The sequence below is a fragment of the Harmonia axyridis genome, chromosome 4 (genome assembly GCF_914767665.1).
Source record: "Harmonia axyridis chromosome 4, icHarAxyr1.1, whole genome shotgun sequence".
NCBI classification, from domain to species: Eukaryota; Metazoa; Arthropoda; class Insecta; order Coleoptera; family Coccinellidae; genus Harmonia; species Harmonia axyridis.
The window spans coordinates 34715269-34734120 of NC_059504.1; the positions used below are offsets into that span (position 1 = coordinate 34715269).

The 18852-nt window shown below is 33.8% G+C and overlaps 1 protein-coding gene across 1 annotated transcript; it reads right to left on the reverse strand.

The window, feature by feature from the left end:
- Nucleotides 1–3350: 3350 nt before the first annotated feature.
- LOC123677996 (sodium channel protein Nach-like) lies at nucleotides 3351–16877 on the reverse strand. The gene is made up of 8 exons (XM_045614753.1): nucleotides 16678–16877; nucleotides 14777–15094; nucleotides 12905–13040; nucleotides 10545–10824; nucleotides 10426–10488; nucleotides 5825–6011; nucleotides 5660–5766; nucleotides 3351–3646 (listed from the first exon to the last, which is right to left on the reverse strand). The coding sequence occupies exons 1-8, from the start codon at nucleotides 16794–16796 to the stop codon at nucleotides 3390–3392; spliced, it is 1467 nt and encodes a 488-aa protein (XP_045470709.1). The 5' UTR covers nucleotides 16797–16877; the 3' UTR covers nucleotides 3351–3389.
- Between the last annotated feature and the right edge of the window lie 1975 nt (nucleotides 16878–18852).

Genomic DNA, 18852 nt, shown 5'->3' on the forward strand with positions numbered 1-18852 from the left:
CGCCCACATCGCCGAATTGCAATATTGGGTTTTAAGGATGAATTGTGTCAACCATAGAAATAATAATTGACTATAGTCAAAACAATGGTCAACTTCGATTATAAGATAGAATTCAGACTTCAAAAGTCAGATATATTAGTAAATAAGTATTTTAAAATCTCAAATTTCAAGAGACTTAAATATAATTTTTACGATAATTCTTGTAATAGTCCGATGATTTTATATTGAATATACTATAATTCATCATAACAGTAATGGCAAAACCGCTCTTTGAGAACAAGCATTATTCGTATTTTTTCTGTGCAATTATCAAGCGTTTAAATTTGCAACAGAATGAGAGAACAATTTGATCGAATATAATTTTCAGAGAAATACAAAGGTAATTTTAACAACTGCAGCAAGTAGTTTAGGACGACTCAAAGTAGTGGAGCGTCGTAATGGCCAAAAAATCACCTTTCAAACAAACACCTATTCGAACTATCGTTATAGTACTGTCTAGCACGATGTGAATCAGCGAGAGTGGTGTCGCGACAGTAACTATCAAGTAGTTAACATGGTGACAGCTGCTGCGATAGTTACTATCATACATGCGGAAACCGTCATCGTGAAAATAGGTATTCAATTATGTTTACTATCACTATAACTATAGTACTATCTTGACAGTCACTATCACCGTGAAAATGAGCCTTAACTTAAATTCCGAAATTCCAAAAGAAGATACAATTTGGTTTTTCAGTTTTCAGTTTTTCGACCATAACTCCAGAACGCCCTCGAGAACGCCTGGAACTATAGCTTTGCGACCTTCTAGTTTTTTCATACAAATTTGATGGGATTTTTGTTTCGGTCAAAACCTGAAGACACACTTTGGTTTTTCAGTGCATCAGTTGAAGAAACTTCAGAACGCCTGAAACTATCGCTTTGCGACCTTCAGGTTTTTTCATGCAAATTTGATGGAACTTCTGTTTCTGTAAAGAAAATGCTATCATTACATTTGAAATTTCGGAGTAAAATGAATAAAACAATGAACTTCCCCCTAAGGAAAGCAGCAAAAACAAATTCATCATAAGTATATTTTGTCCTCAATCAACAAGATATTATCTCTCAGACGAGATCTAATTTGCTCAAAAATGTTGAGCCAAACTGAGGTTACAGGCATTTCAATCAGTCAGATTTTTTCCTTTCCCCTTACCCTTATTTGATGTCGTAAAATCAAAAGTGATAATTCAAAAAGATAGGGAATTTCCCAAGGATTACAGTGATGATATTTTTTCTTCAACTTCATATGAAACATTTTCTAGTAAAATTCATTTTTCTACTCGACGATAGCCATTACGCCTCCTAGCGGCAGAGGTATGAACTTCAAAATAATTTCCAGCGTGTTCGTGTACACTTTAGTAGTAAAAATCTTTACCGCAAGTCTCTACGATGAGTGGATCCTGAGATATAGCCGCTTACCTCGCTTATTTCCCACCCTGCACGATATATTGAGCGCTCTTCCATTCAGCACCAATAGCGCCCTTGAAGACCACATATATACATTCATGTGGTCTCGAAGGGAGGTCTTGTCGCATAAATGAACGAATGAGCGCCTAAGAACTCTTGACTTTTTTTCTCTATTTCCCCTGATAATGTGAAAAATTCATCTCAAGAATGATCTACAACATATACCAGTTCCTGAATGTTAAAATTGATCTGTTTAGAGGTATATTTCCATACCAACTTCATTTGTTCAAATGCAAATTATTTATATACTCTGTATAATTCATTCAAGTCGATTGATGATCTGATTCTTCAGAATTTACTGGATAATTTCTTGCACAACTTTCCTCAACTTTTTCTCCCTAGCCTCTTGGGTATCGCAAGCTCTTTTTGGTTCTGACATTTCTGTGGAAACTATTTTATGAAAGCAATTATAATTACAATTTTTATGACGTTATAATTGTAATTGTATTTTTTGTATTTAGTAACTCATGTTCTGGAGAAAAGATTCAGATGTACGGAGAAAGATAATTATGTTTAGTTTCAAATTAAATGCTTGAGGTAAAAGTAGTCGTATTATTAAAATCTTGCAATTCATAAATTTAAATTCATAAAATATTTATTCGTTGTACAAGCAAAGTTGAAACAATAATAGTAACCATTTCATCAAAGTTATAAAGTATTCAATCAAAAATTCAGAATGGTTTCTAAATATAATACAATTGTTTTTCAACTTCCACAAAGTATCTAAGTTACAAACACAGATGTCTATAATATTGACATATTCTAACCGAATTCAGGGACAATAATGAATTTCATTTTACTTCAATATCTCGATCGAATTCTCACTGATCTATTATAAACTCTATAAAATTACTCCAGAAGCACTGGCAAATTAAATCAAGTTGCAAGACATGTGGGCAAATTGAGAATTCCATGGATGTTCTAGGAACTAAGTCTGGAGAACTTTGTAGAGCCTATTGAGAATCGACTGCCTGCATAAATGGAAATTTATGCTCTGCTGATTCGGATCGATGGTTTAGAGAACCTTCTTTTCCGATAGAAAAGAATCTTCAGCTTTCCAGATTGATGTAAGTAACGGTGAACCTGTCTTGCACACTGAGATGAATGTTATTATGTTCAGAACCTTAGAAGAAGTGCTCCTATGAGATATCGAGATAGATAATGGAGAATTCTCTCCATTGAGGGTAATTACAAAAAGTGCGAGTTTTCAATCGGTGATGTAGGATTCCACTTTGAATTATTTCCGATAATCTGCAGATTACTCTTTTCAAATATGAACTTTTATACCTACCTTATGAAATGCAGTAAACTAAAAGAGCCGTTAAGACAAAATAATTGAAAGGTTCAAAATCGTAGAGTCCAATCGACAATAAAAGGTGAACACTTAATTTCTACCAGAGAGTTCTCGAATAAATTTACAGATAACATATAACGCTGATTTCAAATGATGTAGAACAATATTTATTAGTTATAAAAGACAAATAAATCAACTTGATGGAGGCAATCTAATATAAATATCGAAATAATGACATCAATGTGCCAAAACCTTCACTATTTTATTAATCTTTTTGATAAAAATTTATACTTTTTTGTCTAGAAATACAATTGCAACTGAATTCACAAAGTTACACCCTGTATATTCATTTCATTAACTTTCATTCGAGGACAACAGTAGGCTAACTTAAAGATACTGTTTTTCAATGTGAACCAAAAGATTTTTTCAGTTCAATTGTAAATGTTGATTTGCATATCCATTTCGCTAAAGAGTGAGAGATAAGATTTAGTATTTCAGATACAAAATGAGATAAGAGGAAATAATAAACCATCATGTAAGTCAAATATTTTTATACATATACATAAGTATCTCAATATTTCGAATATACTTTTCATTCCAAATATATATCAAGGTAACTGTTATCCTTCGTCTCACCAGTAAAACCCAAACTTTTTCTGTTCAAGACGTGAATTTTTCTCACTTTGTCATTATCATGCAAAATCCGTTTCTTCATCTTTTGTTTCCTTTTTTCCATGTTCTTTTTATTTCCGAATTCTATGAAAAGTTTCACTGTAAAAAAGTAGATGAATTCTATACCTGCAATAAAACTGAATCCTAAGAAGAGCCCCAGGATACCACCATAAAAAGCTGAAAATTTCGAATACAAATAAGTTATTGTGTTTTTGTGCTATCAATCATTCAGATATTTTAACACAAAAAGTTATTCATTCAGTTCTCGCGAATTATAAGAGATCTCACATGAAAATTTTTCATATCAATATTTATACTTAATATACTTATCGAGTGTTTTTGCATCCTAAAAGTTTGAACTGATTTAATCCTTACATACAAAGAAATATAGGCACATTCTGAATAGGTATAAGGTCGAAACTTCAGAGTGTGATTTGTTAGTTCGTTTTAAGAAACAAAAGTATAACGAATAAATGTCAGGAGTTGCTTCGATTCTGAGATACAGGGAGAGAAAAACTGTAGTTATTTATAAATCTTCGTGATCATTCTTGAACCGATTTTGTTAAAATTTGGTAAAGTTATTCAAAGTAATAAGGCGTTTATTTAGCCTTGGCTAGATCTGAAATTATTAGGTCCAGAGGTTTCTCAGTGGGCACAACAACCAATAAAACAGCAAAAAAAAAGTTAGCCGCTAACTTTTTTGTGGTTTTTTTTTTCAATTCTTCTAGATTTCACCTCTAAAAAAACAACTTTTTGTTCTTTTGCATTTTCTTCATATCAAGCTTTGTTTTCAAGAAAAAAAATTTAGTCACTCTATTGCATATCATGAGCACCTGGTTGGTAGTTTCTAAATTAAAACTACAAAAAAAATCATTCACAACAATTTATGAATAAGGAAATTTTTCCATTTTTAAGAAAATATGAGAGTTCTTAGTTTTAATATTTTTTCATAAATCATCATATATCTCTGAAACCAATATCCCTTTTTCATATTTTAACTCTTAATCCTCATTCAGCTTGAGGGCATGATCTCCACTGAGCCGTTGTTCCTTACGTCACCAGTCACACTGTATATTACGATGCAGTCTAAATACCTTGTCTTGTCCGCTCTAGCATTTCATCACAATATCAATAATTTTCGAATATTTAGACAGAAAGGGTCTCGAACGATAGGGTCATATTATATAATGTACAACTTTCGAATGAAAGGACTTAGAAATTTTACATTTTCATGGTAGATTAGGATCTCGAACGAATTGTGTTTATGAGCAATTAAAGTTGAGCTGTTCGAACTTTCGTGTTCCTACAAATTTCAAAACTGCAGATTCGATCCAAATGGAAATTTCAATTTTGATGTGAAATAATAGTTTTAAATATCGTGCCCAATTTTATGTCAATCGCATAATCAGAACCATAGAGAAGCGAAATATAATAAAGTGCGAATTTGGGTGTTGATATCGGAACCAATTTCGAATTTAAGAGAAAAGCACTGAAGTGATGTCAGTGTATATAAGGTGAGTGTTTGATTTGTATATCTATTTCAAAAGAGATTCCTGAGATTTTATCATTTGTTTCGATTCGGCTAGGTCAAAAAGATACAGGTTGTTGCAAATGCACAAAAAAATATTTTTCAGTTATACCTCGCAAATAGTTCTATCCAAAGAAATGATTTTTGGAATATAGTTTTTCATTGATGTGATGAATCATCTTTGAACACAAAATCTCGTTTGTATCTTCCAGTTTCATCATTATTTGACCTTTCCATTTGGTAAAAATATCAGAAAATCGAAGAATCCACATAACTCCTTAAAGTTGAAAGCTATTAATCTGAAGGGAATTTTTTGTCATTTTAGTATTTTATGTTTTTCAATTTGTCAACGAAAATATTTAGTAGGGGGTTTCCTTAGGGGTGCATACTTCATTATGAAGTAGCAATATATTTAGGCCGAATCAGAAAAAAATAAAAAGGACCTCGAGAATCTACTGTTGAAATATATGCACATCATGTGTAGTTAATCGAAAAAGTATGATATAGATATCGGCCCTAACTTCATCATGGAAATCGTCGGAAAAGATAGCTGAATTAAATGTTTTCCATCAAGTTTCCCAGGAACTTCCTATATTGAAACTATCTCAATATTAGTTGAAAATATCTATCATTACCTACGATATTTGGAAGTAGAAACTCACCAAGAAAAGTTTGCCAGTTGCCAAGAACAATCCTACGATACCTCGTTCCAACCAAATCGTTGAAAAATACTCTCACCACAGAGTGATTGTCTAGATCTATTCCATGACTTTAAAAAAAATTCAAATGTTTGAATTGTCCGATAAGATTAACGAATATCTACTCACTACAACCCATAATGCTCGATAGAAGGTGAATACCTCGTTTCTAAAAATGATGAAGAAACTTGAAAATCATAAATTGGCGAGGCACACTCCGGTAGGCAGTCGCAAGGTCTTTTGCTGATATCTATAACGAAATCAGTGGAGTTGTCCGCTTCGATTTCGACTCCTGGCACAGAACTCCGAATGAAGGCTGTAACAAATGGAAAGAAATAATATCTGTTTCATTCTTTCAGTCAACAATATCACGATCTTTCCAAAATATTCCTATATGCTGTTTCATATAAAGGAAATCTACCTCTAAGGGGTGGAGAATATTCAAGCTACTAAGTATCAGTGAAAGCTTTTGTCAATTTTGAGTTCACTTCAAATGTATTATAAAACAAGCAGTTGGAAGTTGTAGTGCTTTCGTGATTCGAAATAAAATAGATATGCTGAGTACTTTTACAGAAGATAGGACACGTGGTGAAGAACAAGACCAAGTTGAACTAATGTTGACGTTTCGTCCGTATAATCAAACTTTTTCAAAGCTGTATACAAGAAAGATACAAATATTCATCGGTACAATCAATAAAACAATCAGAATGACAGCAAAAAACAATCATTAATTGCATGAATACAAAATGATGCAATCTAGATAAATTATTGTATAAAACAAATATCAATCAATAAATATGATAAATAGACAATAACACACGCAATATACGAGGCGTGTATTTTAAGTAACGTCTCCATTTATTTTTTTTCACATTAAATAACATTTATTCACTATGTTTTGTACATTGCTGTAAAGCTTCCTCATTCGTACGACAGACTTTTGTATCCCCTCCTCGAACCACGATCCCGCCGCCTCGCGCTAGAACGAAATGACCGCTTCATGAAAATTTTCGATATTGCAGGTTATTCACCAAAATTGAATGAATAGTCTCTACTGTACACATCTTGGAGTTTTTCGGCCAACTCATTGAGAGTCAACCTGCGATCTTTCAGCACAAGCGCCTCAACTTTCCGCACTGTTTCGTCCGAGTGTGACGGCCTGCCACTGCGCACCTCGTCGTGAACGTTTAGTCGGCCAGCAGAAAATTCTCTATACCATTTTCGAACGTTTTTCACATCCATACACTTCTTCTAATTGACAATGAATTTCTATAGGTGGAGTTTTTGTTTAGTGCAAAAACTTAATGACTGAACGTAACTCGCACCTGGCGGGAGCGACAACCGACACTTCCATTGCAAATGGCTGCTACGTCAAGACTGAGCGTCCTAATGAGCTCCACCAGGTGTCGATTGGTGGAGGTGGGCCTTACGTATACAACAGTGTTGCCGGATTTCATCTAGCGCTACTTGCGGCGATAATGGCCTTGGAGACCTTACTTTAGATACACGCCTCGTACAAAGATAATACATTAAATTAGGTGAAACTGTGGTATACAAACTTACCAAGTTCATTTAGTCCTATATAAAAGCTGTAATTTCTAACATAACAGCTTCAATTTGATTTATTATCTTTGTATATTGTGTGTGTTATTGTATATTTATCATATTTATTGATTGATATTTGTTTTATACTAAATCTTTGATATCAATTATTAGGTGTACAACTTCGGTACCGCTGTTTTGCAATAAATGACAGTAAATAAATAGATCGTAGATGTCATACAATAAGCTAAGGTATTTGTGAACATAATGCCATCGCAATATCAATCGATATGTGTCTGCATCATAAAATCATTCTGCTTCAATATGAGGGAATTAGAGGCTAAGACTCATCGAATGCTTTTAGTGATAAAACGTGCAGAGAGTAGTTTCAACACTTCAAGAACGGTGATTTTGACGTCGACAACCAGCATAGCGGTGGAAGAGGGAAGGATTTTCAAAGATGCAGAATTAGAGGCATTACTTGATCAAGACTCGTGTCAAATACAACCAGAATTGGCAGGATCATTGGGAGTCACGCAGCAACAAACTATATCAAAACGCCTGAGAGTCATGGGAATGATTCAGAAACAGGAACTTGGGTGCCTTACGAGTTGAAGCCGAGAGATGTTGAACGGCGTTTGTTTGCTTGTGAACAGCTGCTCGAAAGAAAAGACGGAAGGGGTTTCTGCATCGCATTGTGACTAGAGATGAAAAAGAGGTTCATTACGATAAGCGCAGAAAATCAAGGGGATATCCCGGTCATGCTTCCACGTCGCCGGCCAAACCGAATATTCACGGTTCCAAGGTCAAGCTCAGTATTTAGTGGGACCATCTAGCCGTAGTGTATTATGAGTTGTTAAAACCGACTGAAATAATCACAGGCGATTACTTGTTTCGATCAATGGCAAACGGCCTAGCTGATCATCACTTATGAAGAAGTAAAAAATTGGATGGATTCGTGGATCGTTTCAAAAAATGTCCATTTTTTTATGCTGCCCGATAGATGGAAAGAAGTAGTGACCAGCGATGGATAATACTTTGAATCTTAATATATAACGAGTTTTTTACAATAAAGCCTCGAATATCGAAAAAACGGCTGTAGCGAAGTTGTACGACTATGTAGGGGAAAGTGCTGTACCTAGGGACGGTTGTACCTAGGGACAGTCTAAATTACCGCCAAGCAAAATATCAGACAAACCTCAGATCCACAAAACAAATCGGCAACACTGTTCTATTATTTAGTTATACGCATGTCCGTGAAGTGTCAACAGGTGTTTCAAGTGATTTAGAAGTTTTCGACGTCCAACATAAGTATTTTTACCGGCCACTTCGTTTGTTTTACATATAATCAATTTGATTGTTAACATTACTGATTTTACGGTGCTATTTATCGTAATGTTAGTTTCCTAATCCATTAATGAAACTATTATATTTGTTATGTCTAACTACTTGTTTGACTGTTTTTAGAAAAGAACTCTCCTTGTTGTACCTAGGGACACATATTTTGTTGTACCTGGGGCCGTCCCCAGGTACAACATTATTGTGATGTTTTGTTTCAGGAACTCATCAGTCATCATGCCAAGAAGTAAAGAAAAAAATAGAAGGCCAGGACCTTTAAAAGTTAATGTAGAGAATGCTGTTCGAGAAGTTATAAATTCAAATCTTTCGATCCGTGCTGCCGCAAGCCAATTTGGAATTGCAAAGTCTGCATTAGCAAGACACATTGAAATTTTCAAAAAATCAGGCCAAAATGATTTTGTATATAATCCGAATTACAAAGTCAAGCAGGTTTTCAACGAAGCCGAGGAAACGGAGCTGGTAAACTATTTAAAAACAGCTGCTCGAATGCATTATGGCTTGAGTTTGGCCAACGTTAAAAAATTGGCATCTGAATATGCAATGCAAAATAAAAAAAAATATCCTACTCAGTGGGATGAGAAAAAAGAAGCAGGAGATAATTGGCTCAGAGGTTTTAGAAGCAGACATTCTGCATTCCTGTCACTAAGAAAACCTGAGGGTACAAGTTTGGCTAGAGCGACTGCATTCAATAAAGAAACAGTAGCTGCTTTCTTTGAATCATACAAAAATGCTTTGGCTAAAGGAAGGGGAGGTTTGTCCCATTCCGAAAGCTCCGCCGCGCAAAGGAAATGCTTCAAGAGGGCGCAAAAAAGGAAGGGCTCGCGTCCTTACCGATCCCCCGGACTTAATGAAATAAAGGAAGATAAGACAAAAGCTATGGAAAAAAAGCGTAAAAAGGAAATGCAAAGAACAAAGACAGTAAAACGGAAGTTAAATATCGAAGAAACGTCGTCAGAGGAAGATCAGATTGATTTTGAGATTAGGAGTGACAGCAGTTATTCAGATGATGCTTCCTTGTCAGAAGTAGAAATTGATTCCATTCAATTTACCCCAGATGACCTTCAGGAAGGTAATTTCATTTTGGTGCACTTAAAAGGAAAAAAACAGTCAGGATATTTTGTAGCCACAATTTCTGGAAAGGTGGACGAAACAGAATTCCAAGTAAAATATCTAAAGAAAGCATATTCCTTCACATATGGCTACACATTTACAGTTGAAGATGAAGTAGAATATACAACTAACATCAGCGACATTGTACAAAAACTTCCTCAACCACGTAAAGCAGGTTCATCCTCTCGGCTATCAAATACATTTATCTTTCCAGTATCATTTGCTAAAATCAATTTAGGGTAGTCTATGTATCATTTGCAGTTCGTTTCTTCAATAAACCTTTCGAATATTAGGAAGTATTTTTGTTTTTATATTATATTCTGGTTGTAAATGTATTTCACTTAGTGTCCCAAGGTATAACTGCTCAAGTCCGTAGGTACAACAGACCGGTTGTACCTCCGGACACTTGTATATAGACAAAAAAAGTGCTGAAAGAGTGATAAATATATAAGTTGGAAAAATTGCATTTTCGAATAAGCTTTACAAATGTATGATCAACCGTCCACATTTTATTATTTTTCAATAAATTCATTCAATTAATTTTTAAAAATTAATTTGTAAAAAGTGTCCCTAGGTACAATACTTTCCCCTACCTGCTATTCAAAATAATTGTTGACGTCATACTGAACTCATCCATACTTATATCTTGGAGGAGCAATGAAAATTGATTTAAAAATATCAATAACTATTTATAATCAACCAACACTAAGGTTACTCACGTCTGAATTTACTCAAACACTCGATATCCCTCAAAGAGCAAATTGTGTAATCCCCTGCATTGCCTGGAAAATAACAGCAATGAAATAAACTCTATCCGTAGCGATCATCTTCGATTTACCCTGTTCGTTTAAATAAATAACTGGGATACATCCACAATAATATCGGGATAAATTCATCCGACACTCAGTCAGGCAATTCTGGTAAGTGTAATATCCGAAATTCTGTAACGGAAATTCATCTTTATAGTAACAGCCTCTTTCTTTAACGCTGAGAGATCTCAAATCACTAGATGAGTGTGTTAGAGTGGGATTCATCCCTAGCTGGGCCATAACCTTCATGCCGAGAAGGAGAGATTGATCACTCCAATCGGGATAATCGTAGGAATTATGTATCATAATCTGTAAACATAAGAGGAATTAACACTTTTTCTTTGTATTATATTTCGAATATATTGCTATGGTGGTCGATCTAATGATCCACATAGTTCGGGTTGAAGTTATGATATGTTTGTTTTATCATCGGTTTATTCTAAAAAGAGCGGTTTCTAGGGAATTTGGAATTCCTTCGGGAGTTCCGAAGGGATCGATACTGGGACTCTTCAAATTGAAATTCAAATTCTATATGCCATATCATGTCACATTTAAAAGGGACGAGAAGTCTCAACGGATGGAAAATATATAATCTCAAAAAACTTCCCGAGCATGTCAGTTTTTTTTTCAGGGGTGGTCTCAGTAATAATATCCCTAGGACATTGATAATCGATGAGATAATTTTATGACAATCAAAAGCTCGTTACTACATGCTTGAGAAATTTGTCATAAATTGATGAAGCAATTGTCAATTCCCGAGGGAGATTCGACGGAAAATTTTTTGAGAAAAAAATTTGTGACTTTCAAAATTTAACTTAACATTAGATTCATTGCTGTTCTCTACTATAGATGATCCATAACCATTGCATCGTGGGCTTTTCGGGCTGATTTAACTATATTGTTGAACGGGTTAATCATAATGTTATAGTCATTATAGTCATCTAGTTTGCACCTAACGTTCCACATTCTTTTTCTCCGTTGCTTCCTTATATTCGGTTCCTTCTTTCTTTTTCATATTGACCGCTCAAACTTTTAGTTGCAACGTCAATTCTTCTAAGCTTCCTTGTTCATTCAATTTATATCAGCGTTCGCGTAAAAATACCTAAATATTCCTCAAATATATTTGTGACTGTATGTTGTATTTCTGGGAATTTTTCTGTTTGATTAGCGCATTTATACTTTGTCATACTTTGAACATACGCATGGTCAAAACTTGACATTTTGAAATTTATTTGGAATGAAGTTGTCAAACACAATCATGTTGTCAAAGTGATTGATAATTAATTGCACTGAATGAAATAATCAAAAGTAATACCACGAGTGCTTCAAATATTATCGATAATTTTTTCTTTTCCACGAAAACTTGTTTATTTGGCAAACCGAATATAGATAAAATCACAAGTCCGTTAGGACGAGTGATTTTATCTATCAATCGGTTTGTTTGAATGTTTTTGCCTCAAATAAACAAGTTTTCGTGGAAAACGTTTAAACAAGGTATTATCGATAAGGAGGTAGTATTATCAATATAATCCCGAATGATTGGCTGGAATAATGTTTGCTATTAGTTGAAATCTCCAAAATGTCAGATTTTGACATGTGAAAAAAATAAACAAAGGTAATACCACGAGTGCTTCAAATATTATCGATAATTTTTTCTTTTCCACGAAAACTTGTTTATTTGGCAAAAACATGAAAACAAACCGATTGATAAAATCACGAGCCCGTTAGGACGAGTGATTGTATATATATTCGGTTTGTATATTGTTTTTTGTAACAGTTGTAGGAAAAAATAGATAAATCCATAGCAGGAAAGTCACGAGTACCAACATATGAAAATAAAATATTTCGAAAAGCGAAATCATCCCAAAACACTTCATTGAATACCTTATCAAAAAAGTCTATTGATAAATGGCACACTGAACTGCCACTTGAATATTTTCTTCTTCATTGATTATCGGATATATTTCCATTTATAATTTTATCTTCAATAATTTTCGAATAATGTCCATGCACAGTTATAATTAAATCTCTAAGAAACTAGTGTTTAGGAATGTACAACACTATTACATCTCATTTGACCCGAATACACAAATTTTTGGCTTTCACTTTAAGGTTCTTAAAATAATCAAAACATCGATGATATCAAAGTTAAAGATATTATGTTCATTTCGCCTAGCAATATGCTGTATGGCATGCCCTAATTTTTTACTATATTCATGAATGCCCACAGAAAATAGTGATTGTTATTTATTAACTTAGTCTGATTCAAGCAATAGGGAAGGTTTATACAGAAGATCCAGTCATAAAAAACTTCAACTCAATTTTTGAATTCCATTTTCGTATGGAGAAAAGAATAATCTAGGTGGAAAATCATATGAATAATTCATACCTTATTGCCAAACCCTAGGGTATCAACAGAATGATAATCTTCAGGATCATTATCAATCAGTAGTTCTAATGAAGTTGTAGGACCACAAGCAGACACTCTTCTTGGCTTGGGAGGAGATCTAGCAGAATAGAGCTTTCTGCATACATATGAAAAAAGAACATGATATTCAAATTTCAGAGTCAATTGAAAGGATATATGTATTTGGAATAACATACTATATATTCGCTTCCGGCTAACTTATAGCTACATCAGATCTACTTGTTAAGAGTAATATGATTTCTGTACCTTAAAAGTACCTCATAAATGCCTCCATATTAAATACAATATCAGACATAATAACGACATGATAAATTAGGCATATCTGATATTCAGATGATTATTTTATCATGAACTGGAAAAATATAATCGTGCAGATATCCTTGAGAATCATTTTTCTCTATTGACATATACTTCATTTTCGAAGCATAAGCGAGATACAGCGTGCTTTTTTGAGAAACATTCTATTTTGTGAGGTCAGTTGTATAACTTTTGTAGTAACAATTTCTGTAGAGTATTTTTGAATGCTTAATTTAGAAAAGGTGACGAACTATGAAAAAAAAATCAAAATGGCGGAAAACCTGCAATGTTCTTAATTTTTTTTCGTTGTAAATTTTTTTTTACAGCTCTACAGCGAAAATAAAGTTTCACCCGAAATTGTTGGAATGTTTCAAGAATGTACTTTTCATACCTAAGACGAATATGAAAACAGAATCGAAAAATATGCGACCGTAACTTCATTCAGGCCATTAATATCTTTGGATTAGATCAAATTTACATTCCACAGATAACTCCTCAAGGTCGGTTGTAACATGTTACAGGACCGAAGGACAAATTTGTATGGCTTTAATGAACCCTGTGAAATTTTTCGATTCTGTTCTGATATTCATTCATAAAAAAAATCTACCATCGTACAACTGTAACAGTTTCTGATGAATTTTTTTTCGCTGTAGGCATGTAAAAAAGAATTTCTGTTTGATTTATAACCAAATTTTATTCACAGAAATTCTCAGAAAATTGAGTTCATTCGAAAAATGAAATTGAATTTGAAAACCGAAAAAAAAATCACGTTTATGCGCCATTTTTTAATTTTCTCAGAGTTCTTCACCTTTTCTGAAAGCAAAAATACTCTGATGTGACCATAAATCATAACTTTCTTTCACATAGCTTACCACATTCAATAGAGTATTGCTCAGAAATTACATTGAACACCCTGTATCTTGTTTATGCTTCGATAATGAAGTATATTTTATAATGCAAGAATGATTCTCCCGGTGTCATTTACGCGATAATAATTCAGTTTATAATGAAACACCCTGTATAATGCTAAAAAATGTTCGATTCTTGTTGAGCAATTCAATTCATAGATCATAATTTCAACTTGGCATTCTCGCTCAACAGAAATGTTCGAGTTTCATGAAATCCCAGACAAAAAATTGGATCGTATTCCATAATACTCTACGTTCGATACAAAATGGTGAATGCGTCGGTCCAAAAAATTGCTGAAAATATATAAATTAGATTATTAATACGGACATAATTCCCAGAGAATTGAATGCACCTCGAATGCATATTATAACTTTTTATTCATTTATTTATTTATTTATTTATCGAAAATACACAATACAATGATGTGCATCTCACAGAGGCTAAATATTATTTAATTAATTAGAATGTAGAGGAGTGAAAATTAATTTTCAGTTTCACTGCAAAACATTTATGAATTCATTACGTATTCTATGAGGAAATTCTCATATTTTTTGTAATTTGTTAATTGAAATTCCATTTTCATCACTCCTACAAAACAAATAATTCTCTAAAGGATACACTACTCACCCGCCAAATTCATGATCTTTTGGCGCATAATAATTGAAGGAACAACAATATCCTTCAGAGGTAATTATTTTCTCGAAAACCATATCGCAATTCTTGTCTTCTCCTTTCCATCTACATCTCGTTAAAATTTTGCTGCAGGAAGGTGACAAAGACCTGAGCAGTAGATTTATTTCTATCTTGTTATGATCCAATAATTGAAGTAGTTGTAAATATTCTTCTGTTCGAGTCTCCTTGATATTTTCGGAGTTGTAATAGAGCTGTCCTAATAACTCGAAAAGTTGTCCTATTTCGGCCACACTCAAACCTAATTTATTTGGTCTAGAAATAACAGTAAACATTGATTTAGAATATTAGCTGAGATGTGCTCTTAGAAATAATAATAAATGTTTTACGCTGAAATTTATATGGTATATGATGTAATATGTTATTATTCATCACATGAGGAATAATAAATAGTCTAATCGGACGAGGTGAATCGATGAAACTATAGTCCGTTCAGGAATTATTGACATCCGGGTGGCTGTGGAAAATCGAAAGTTGGTATTGGGTCATTCAGTGATATTTTAAATAGTAGATTTCGGGTTGGCATTAGAAATGTCATTGACAGAAGGTTATATACAGTTCAGTTTGTTTGTGTTATTGGTTTTAATCAGAGATGGTTTTAATCAAAGAAAATGTGAAACTAAAGAGTTGTATCAATTTTGAACACCTTGATTAGTTACTTTGAGTATTTATCCCAGTACTGTTAGAAAAAAGAAGCAAGTTATTGCAGCCTGGATTATTAGTGGAAGGAAACATGTGCAATGCGATTTCACCTTCATAGAATCATTGAATGATTTGATTGTTACCAAAATCAAACGCAATGAATATATCAGCCTGTATAGAATTTGATCAAAAATCATCTGAATTTACATAAATCAAAACAACACCTCATAAAACTAATGGGTTACAAGTTCAAAAAATTGATCAAAGGAAAATTCTTATTGATACCTTCCTACTGATAAACTCCTGGAGTTTTCCCTCGAGGAAAACAATGGACAGTGTTTCAGAGAAAATATCACCTTGTGGATTTGCTATCGAAATTGACATGTCACATGATCAAATATCACCTTGTGGATTTGCTATCGAAATTGACATGTCACATGAACTATCAATGATAATATTTAATTTCAGTAAAATATCTTGTGAAGTGTAGATACTGTATAAGAGAAAAACTCAAAAAAAATTTTAACTAACACACTGTATCTCAAAAACAAATGTGAAACGTATAATAACATAATGTTTTTTTTTAATTATTTTCACGTGTACAATACGCTCCTGGGGTTTGACCCGTTCCTCCCGACTCACCCTGTGTATGCTTTTTGTTCTCAAATGAGTGATCCAAAGATTAAATACATTCTAATTCCTTCATGGAATTTTTAACAATTAAAAAATTTATTTAGTAGAGTAAATATAAGCAATTCTTTAGCTCTTGGCCACTTAAAGATAACACTATGCAACAAAATTCTAAAATTCACAAATTGAAAATAATTTCATTCAAAAATGCTTTCAATGGGTGAATTAAAAACGTTATGGGGGATATACTCTATGTAATTCGATAACAAAGATTATGGTCGTACATCATAGAATTAGAAATTAGAAAATGCTAATATCTCGTTTTTTTTTGTGTAGTGTTCACTCTGAGAAAATCAATAGAGGCTTTAGCCTAGGCACATTGCTCAAACTTGGATATTGACATCATCATGAATTAGGTGATTGTAATAGATGGAAATACAAATTTTTGGGCTATTGCTCTTGGATTTTGTGACATTTTTCTTATTGAATGAATTGAAATTGAAAAAAAAATTAATTTTGAAAAAAATTATTCAGTATGTAGTTATATTTCAGTAATGAAAACTTACATGAGCTCAGCATAATTCAACGAGCGCTGCTTCGAGATTTTATTGAAACTGCAAATGGTAACAGCAGGAAAAGGAAAATTCCAAATTGGGTAGTTTATTGAATCAGTCACAAAAATCATCGATTTTCTAACAGATCTGTCATTTGATAATGAAAGAATTGCCAGAGTAGATACCAAAAAGATTAGAACAATGGCTATCCATAATATCCTAAAAAAAAAAAAAAGTAAATATACAGATGTTCCTAAATTATCAGAATTGCAATAACAGATTCTAATCCCAAAAATTTATTTTATGAACATTGATGTCAGTGCTCAAGAGAAAAATTCGAGAAAAGCATTAACTCGGCGTAAAAAGTTTTTGAGCACTCGTTCATAATTGCACATATTGCTCCCTCGGAAATCGCATAACGGTGTATGCATATGTATATTAATATGGTTTCTCCAAAAACTTAAATTTTAAGCTTGTTGCATCTATTTTGATTATAATATACTTCCGCGAAGAAAATGTAAATGTAACGGGTGTTTTTTTTTTCGAGGTATCTAACTTTAAGTTGGCATTACTGTTCAAGATGGCGACCGATTCAACAGCTGTCAAGTGATTTATTTTCAGGTTGGTTTGGCAATACATCATGAATAGACTCACGCCTGAACAACGCTTGCAAATAGTGCAATTTTATTTCGAAAATAATGGTTCTGTGCGGAATACGTATCGCGCACTACGTCCATTTTATTTTGTTTTGCGATGAAGCACACTTCTGGTGGTTGAATGGCTACGTCAACAAACAAAACTGCCGCATTTGGAGTGGAGCCAATCCTCAAGTGTATGTCGAAACACCGTTACATCCAGAAAAACTGACTGTTTGGTGCGCTTTATGGGCTGGTGGAATCATTGGTCCGTACTTCTTCAAAAACGATGATGGCCAGAATGTTGATCGGTGTAGAGCCATGATTACTAACTTTTTCATTCCTGAATTGAACAACCATGATGTCCAGGAGCTGTAGTTCCAACAAGACGGCGCAACATGTCACACAGCTCGTGCCACAATCGATTTATTGAAAGACACGTTTGGTGACCGCCTAATTTCACGTTTTGGACTTGAGAATTGGTCTCCAAAATCTTGTGATTTAACACCGCTAGACTACTTTCTGTGAGGCTATGTAAAGTCATTGGTCTATGCGGATAAGCCACAAACCCTTGACCATTTGGAAGACAACATTCGCCGTGTTATTGCCGATATACGGCCACAAATGTTGGAAAAAGTCATCGAAAATTGGACGTCCAGATTGGACTACATCAGAGCCAGCCGTGGCGGTCATTCGCCAGAAATCATATTTAAAATGTAATGCCACAAGATTATCTTGCGGATAAATGAAATTCATGTCAATCGAATAATCCATCGTTGTTTTATTGCAATTCAAAGTTCTATAGCTCTAAAAAAAACACCCTTTAGTTATAACTCCGAGATTATGGCACTTAGCTATATGGAATAGTACATGAAAAATATTCAATATTTCTTGATGATTTCAAAACGCAAAAAATAAAAGGTGGTCTATTTGATATAACAAAATCCATTATTTTTATTCTGGAAAAAGAAAATATCTAACAACAATGTAAATACCCCCATAATATCGGCCATATAACATCTTGTACAACAAAATCTATAAAATCGTGCGATCCGTTTCCAAGATGAATGTGGCTTTCCATACTGAAAATTCACTCTGTATAATCTGCATCGAAAATTATCAAATGCATAGATAGAAATGTGGTCGATACAGGAAATAATTCGAAAGAACGATATGACTCGGAAAATACAACATGCCACAATCAACATTGAATATTCCCACAAACAATGGAATAGAAAAACAGATTGTCTTCTTCTGTCCAATCCCGATACACTCGGAACTTCTCATTTATCTCTTTGCTTCGGAATGTCCTAACGGTTCACCTTGTAGCCCGTTTTTACCCTAGTCAATGCCTCAGGTCAGACAGACGGATAAATCTTTCAGCTGATACGACTATCTGGCTAGTTCGTCTGTACAGTTCAATTTTGTCGCATGTTGTTCCAGTCCGCTTCCTCAATTATTATTTAGGCTGTCGGCTATCCTGCAAGAAGTTTGGGCAAAGCTGAATACAACCCGCAGACAGAATACTGTACAGTCCGGGCATTATTCTTGC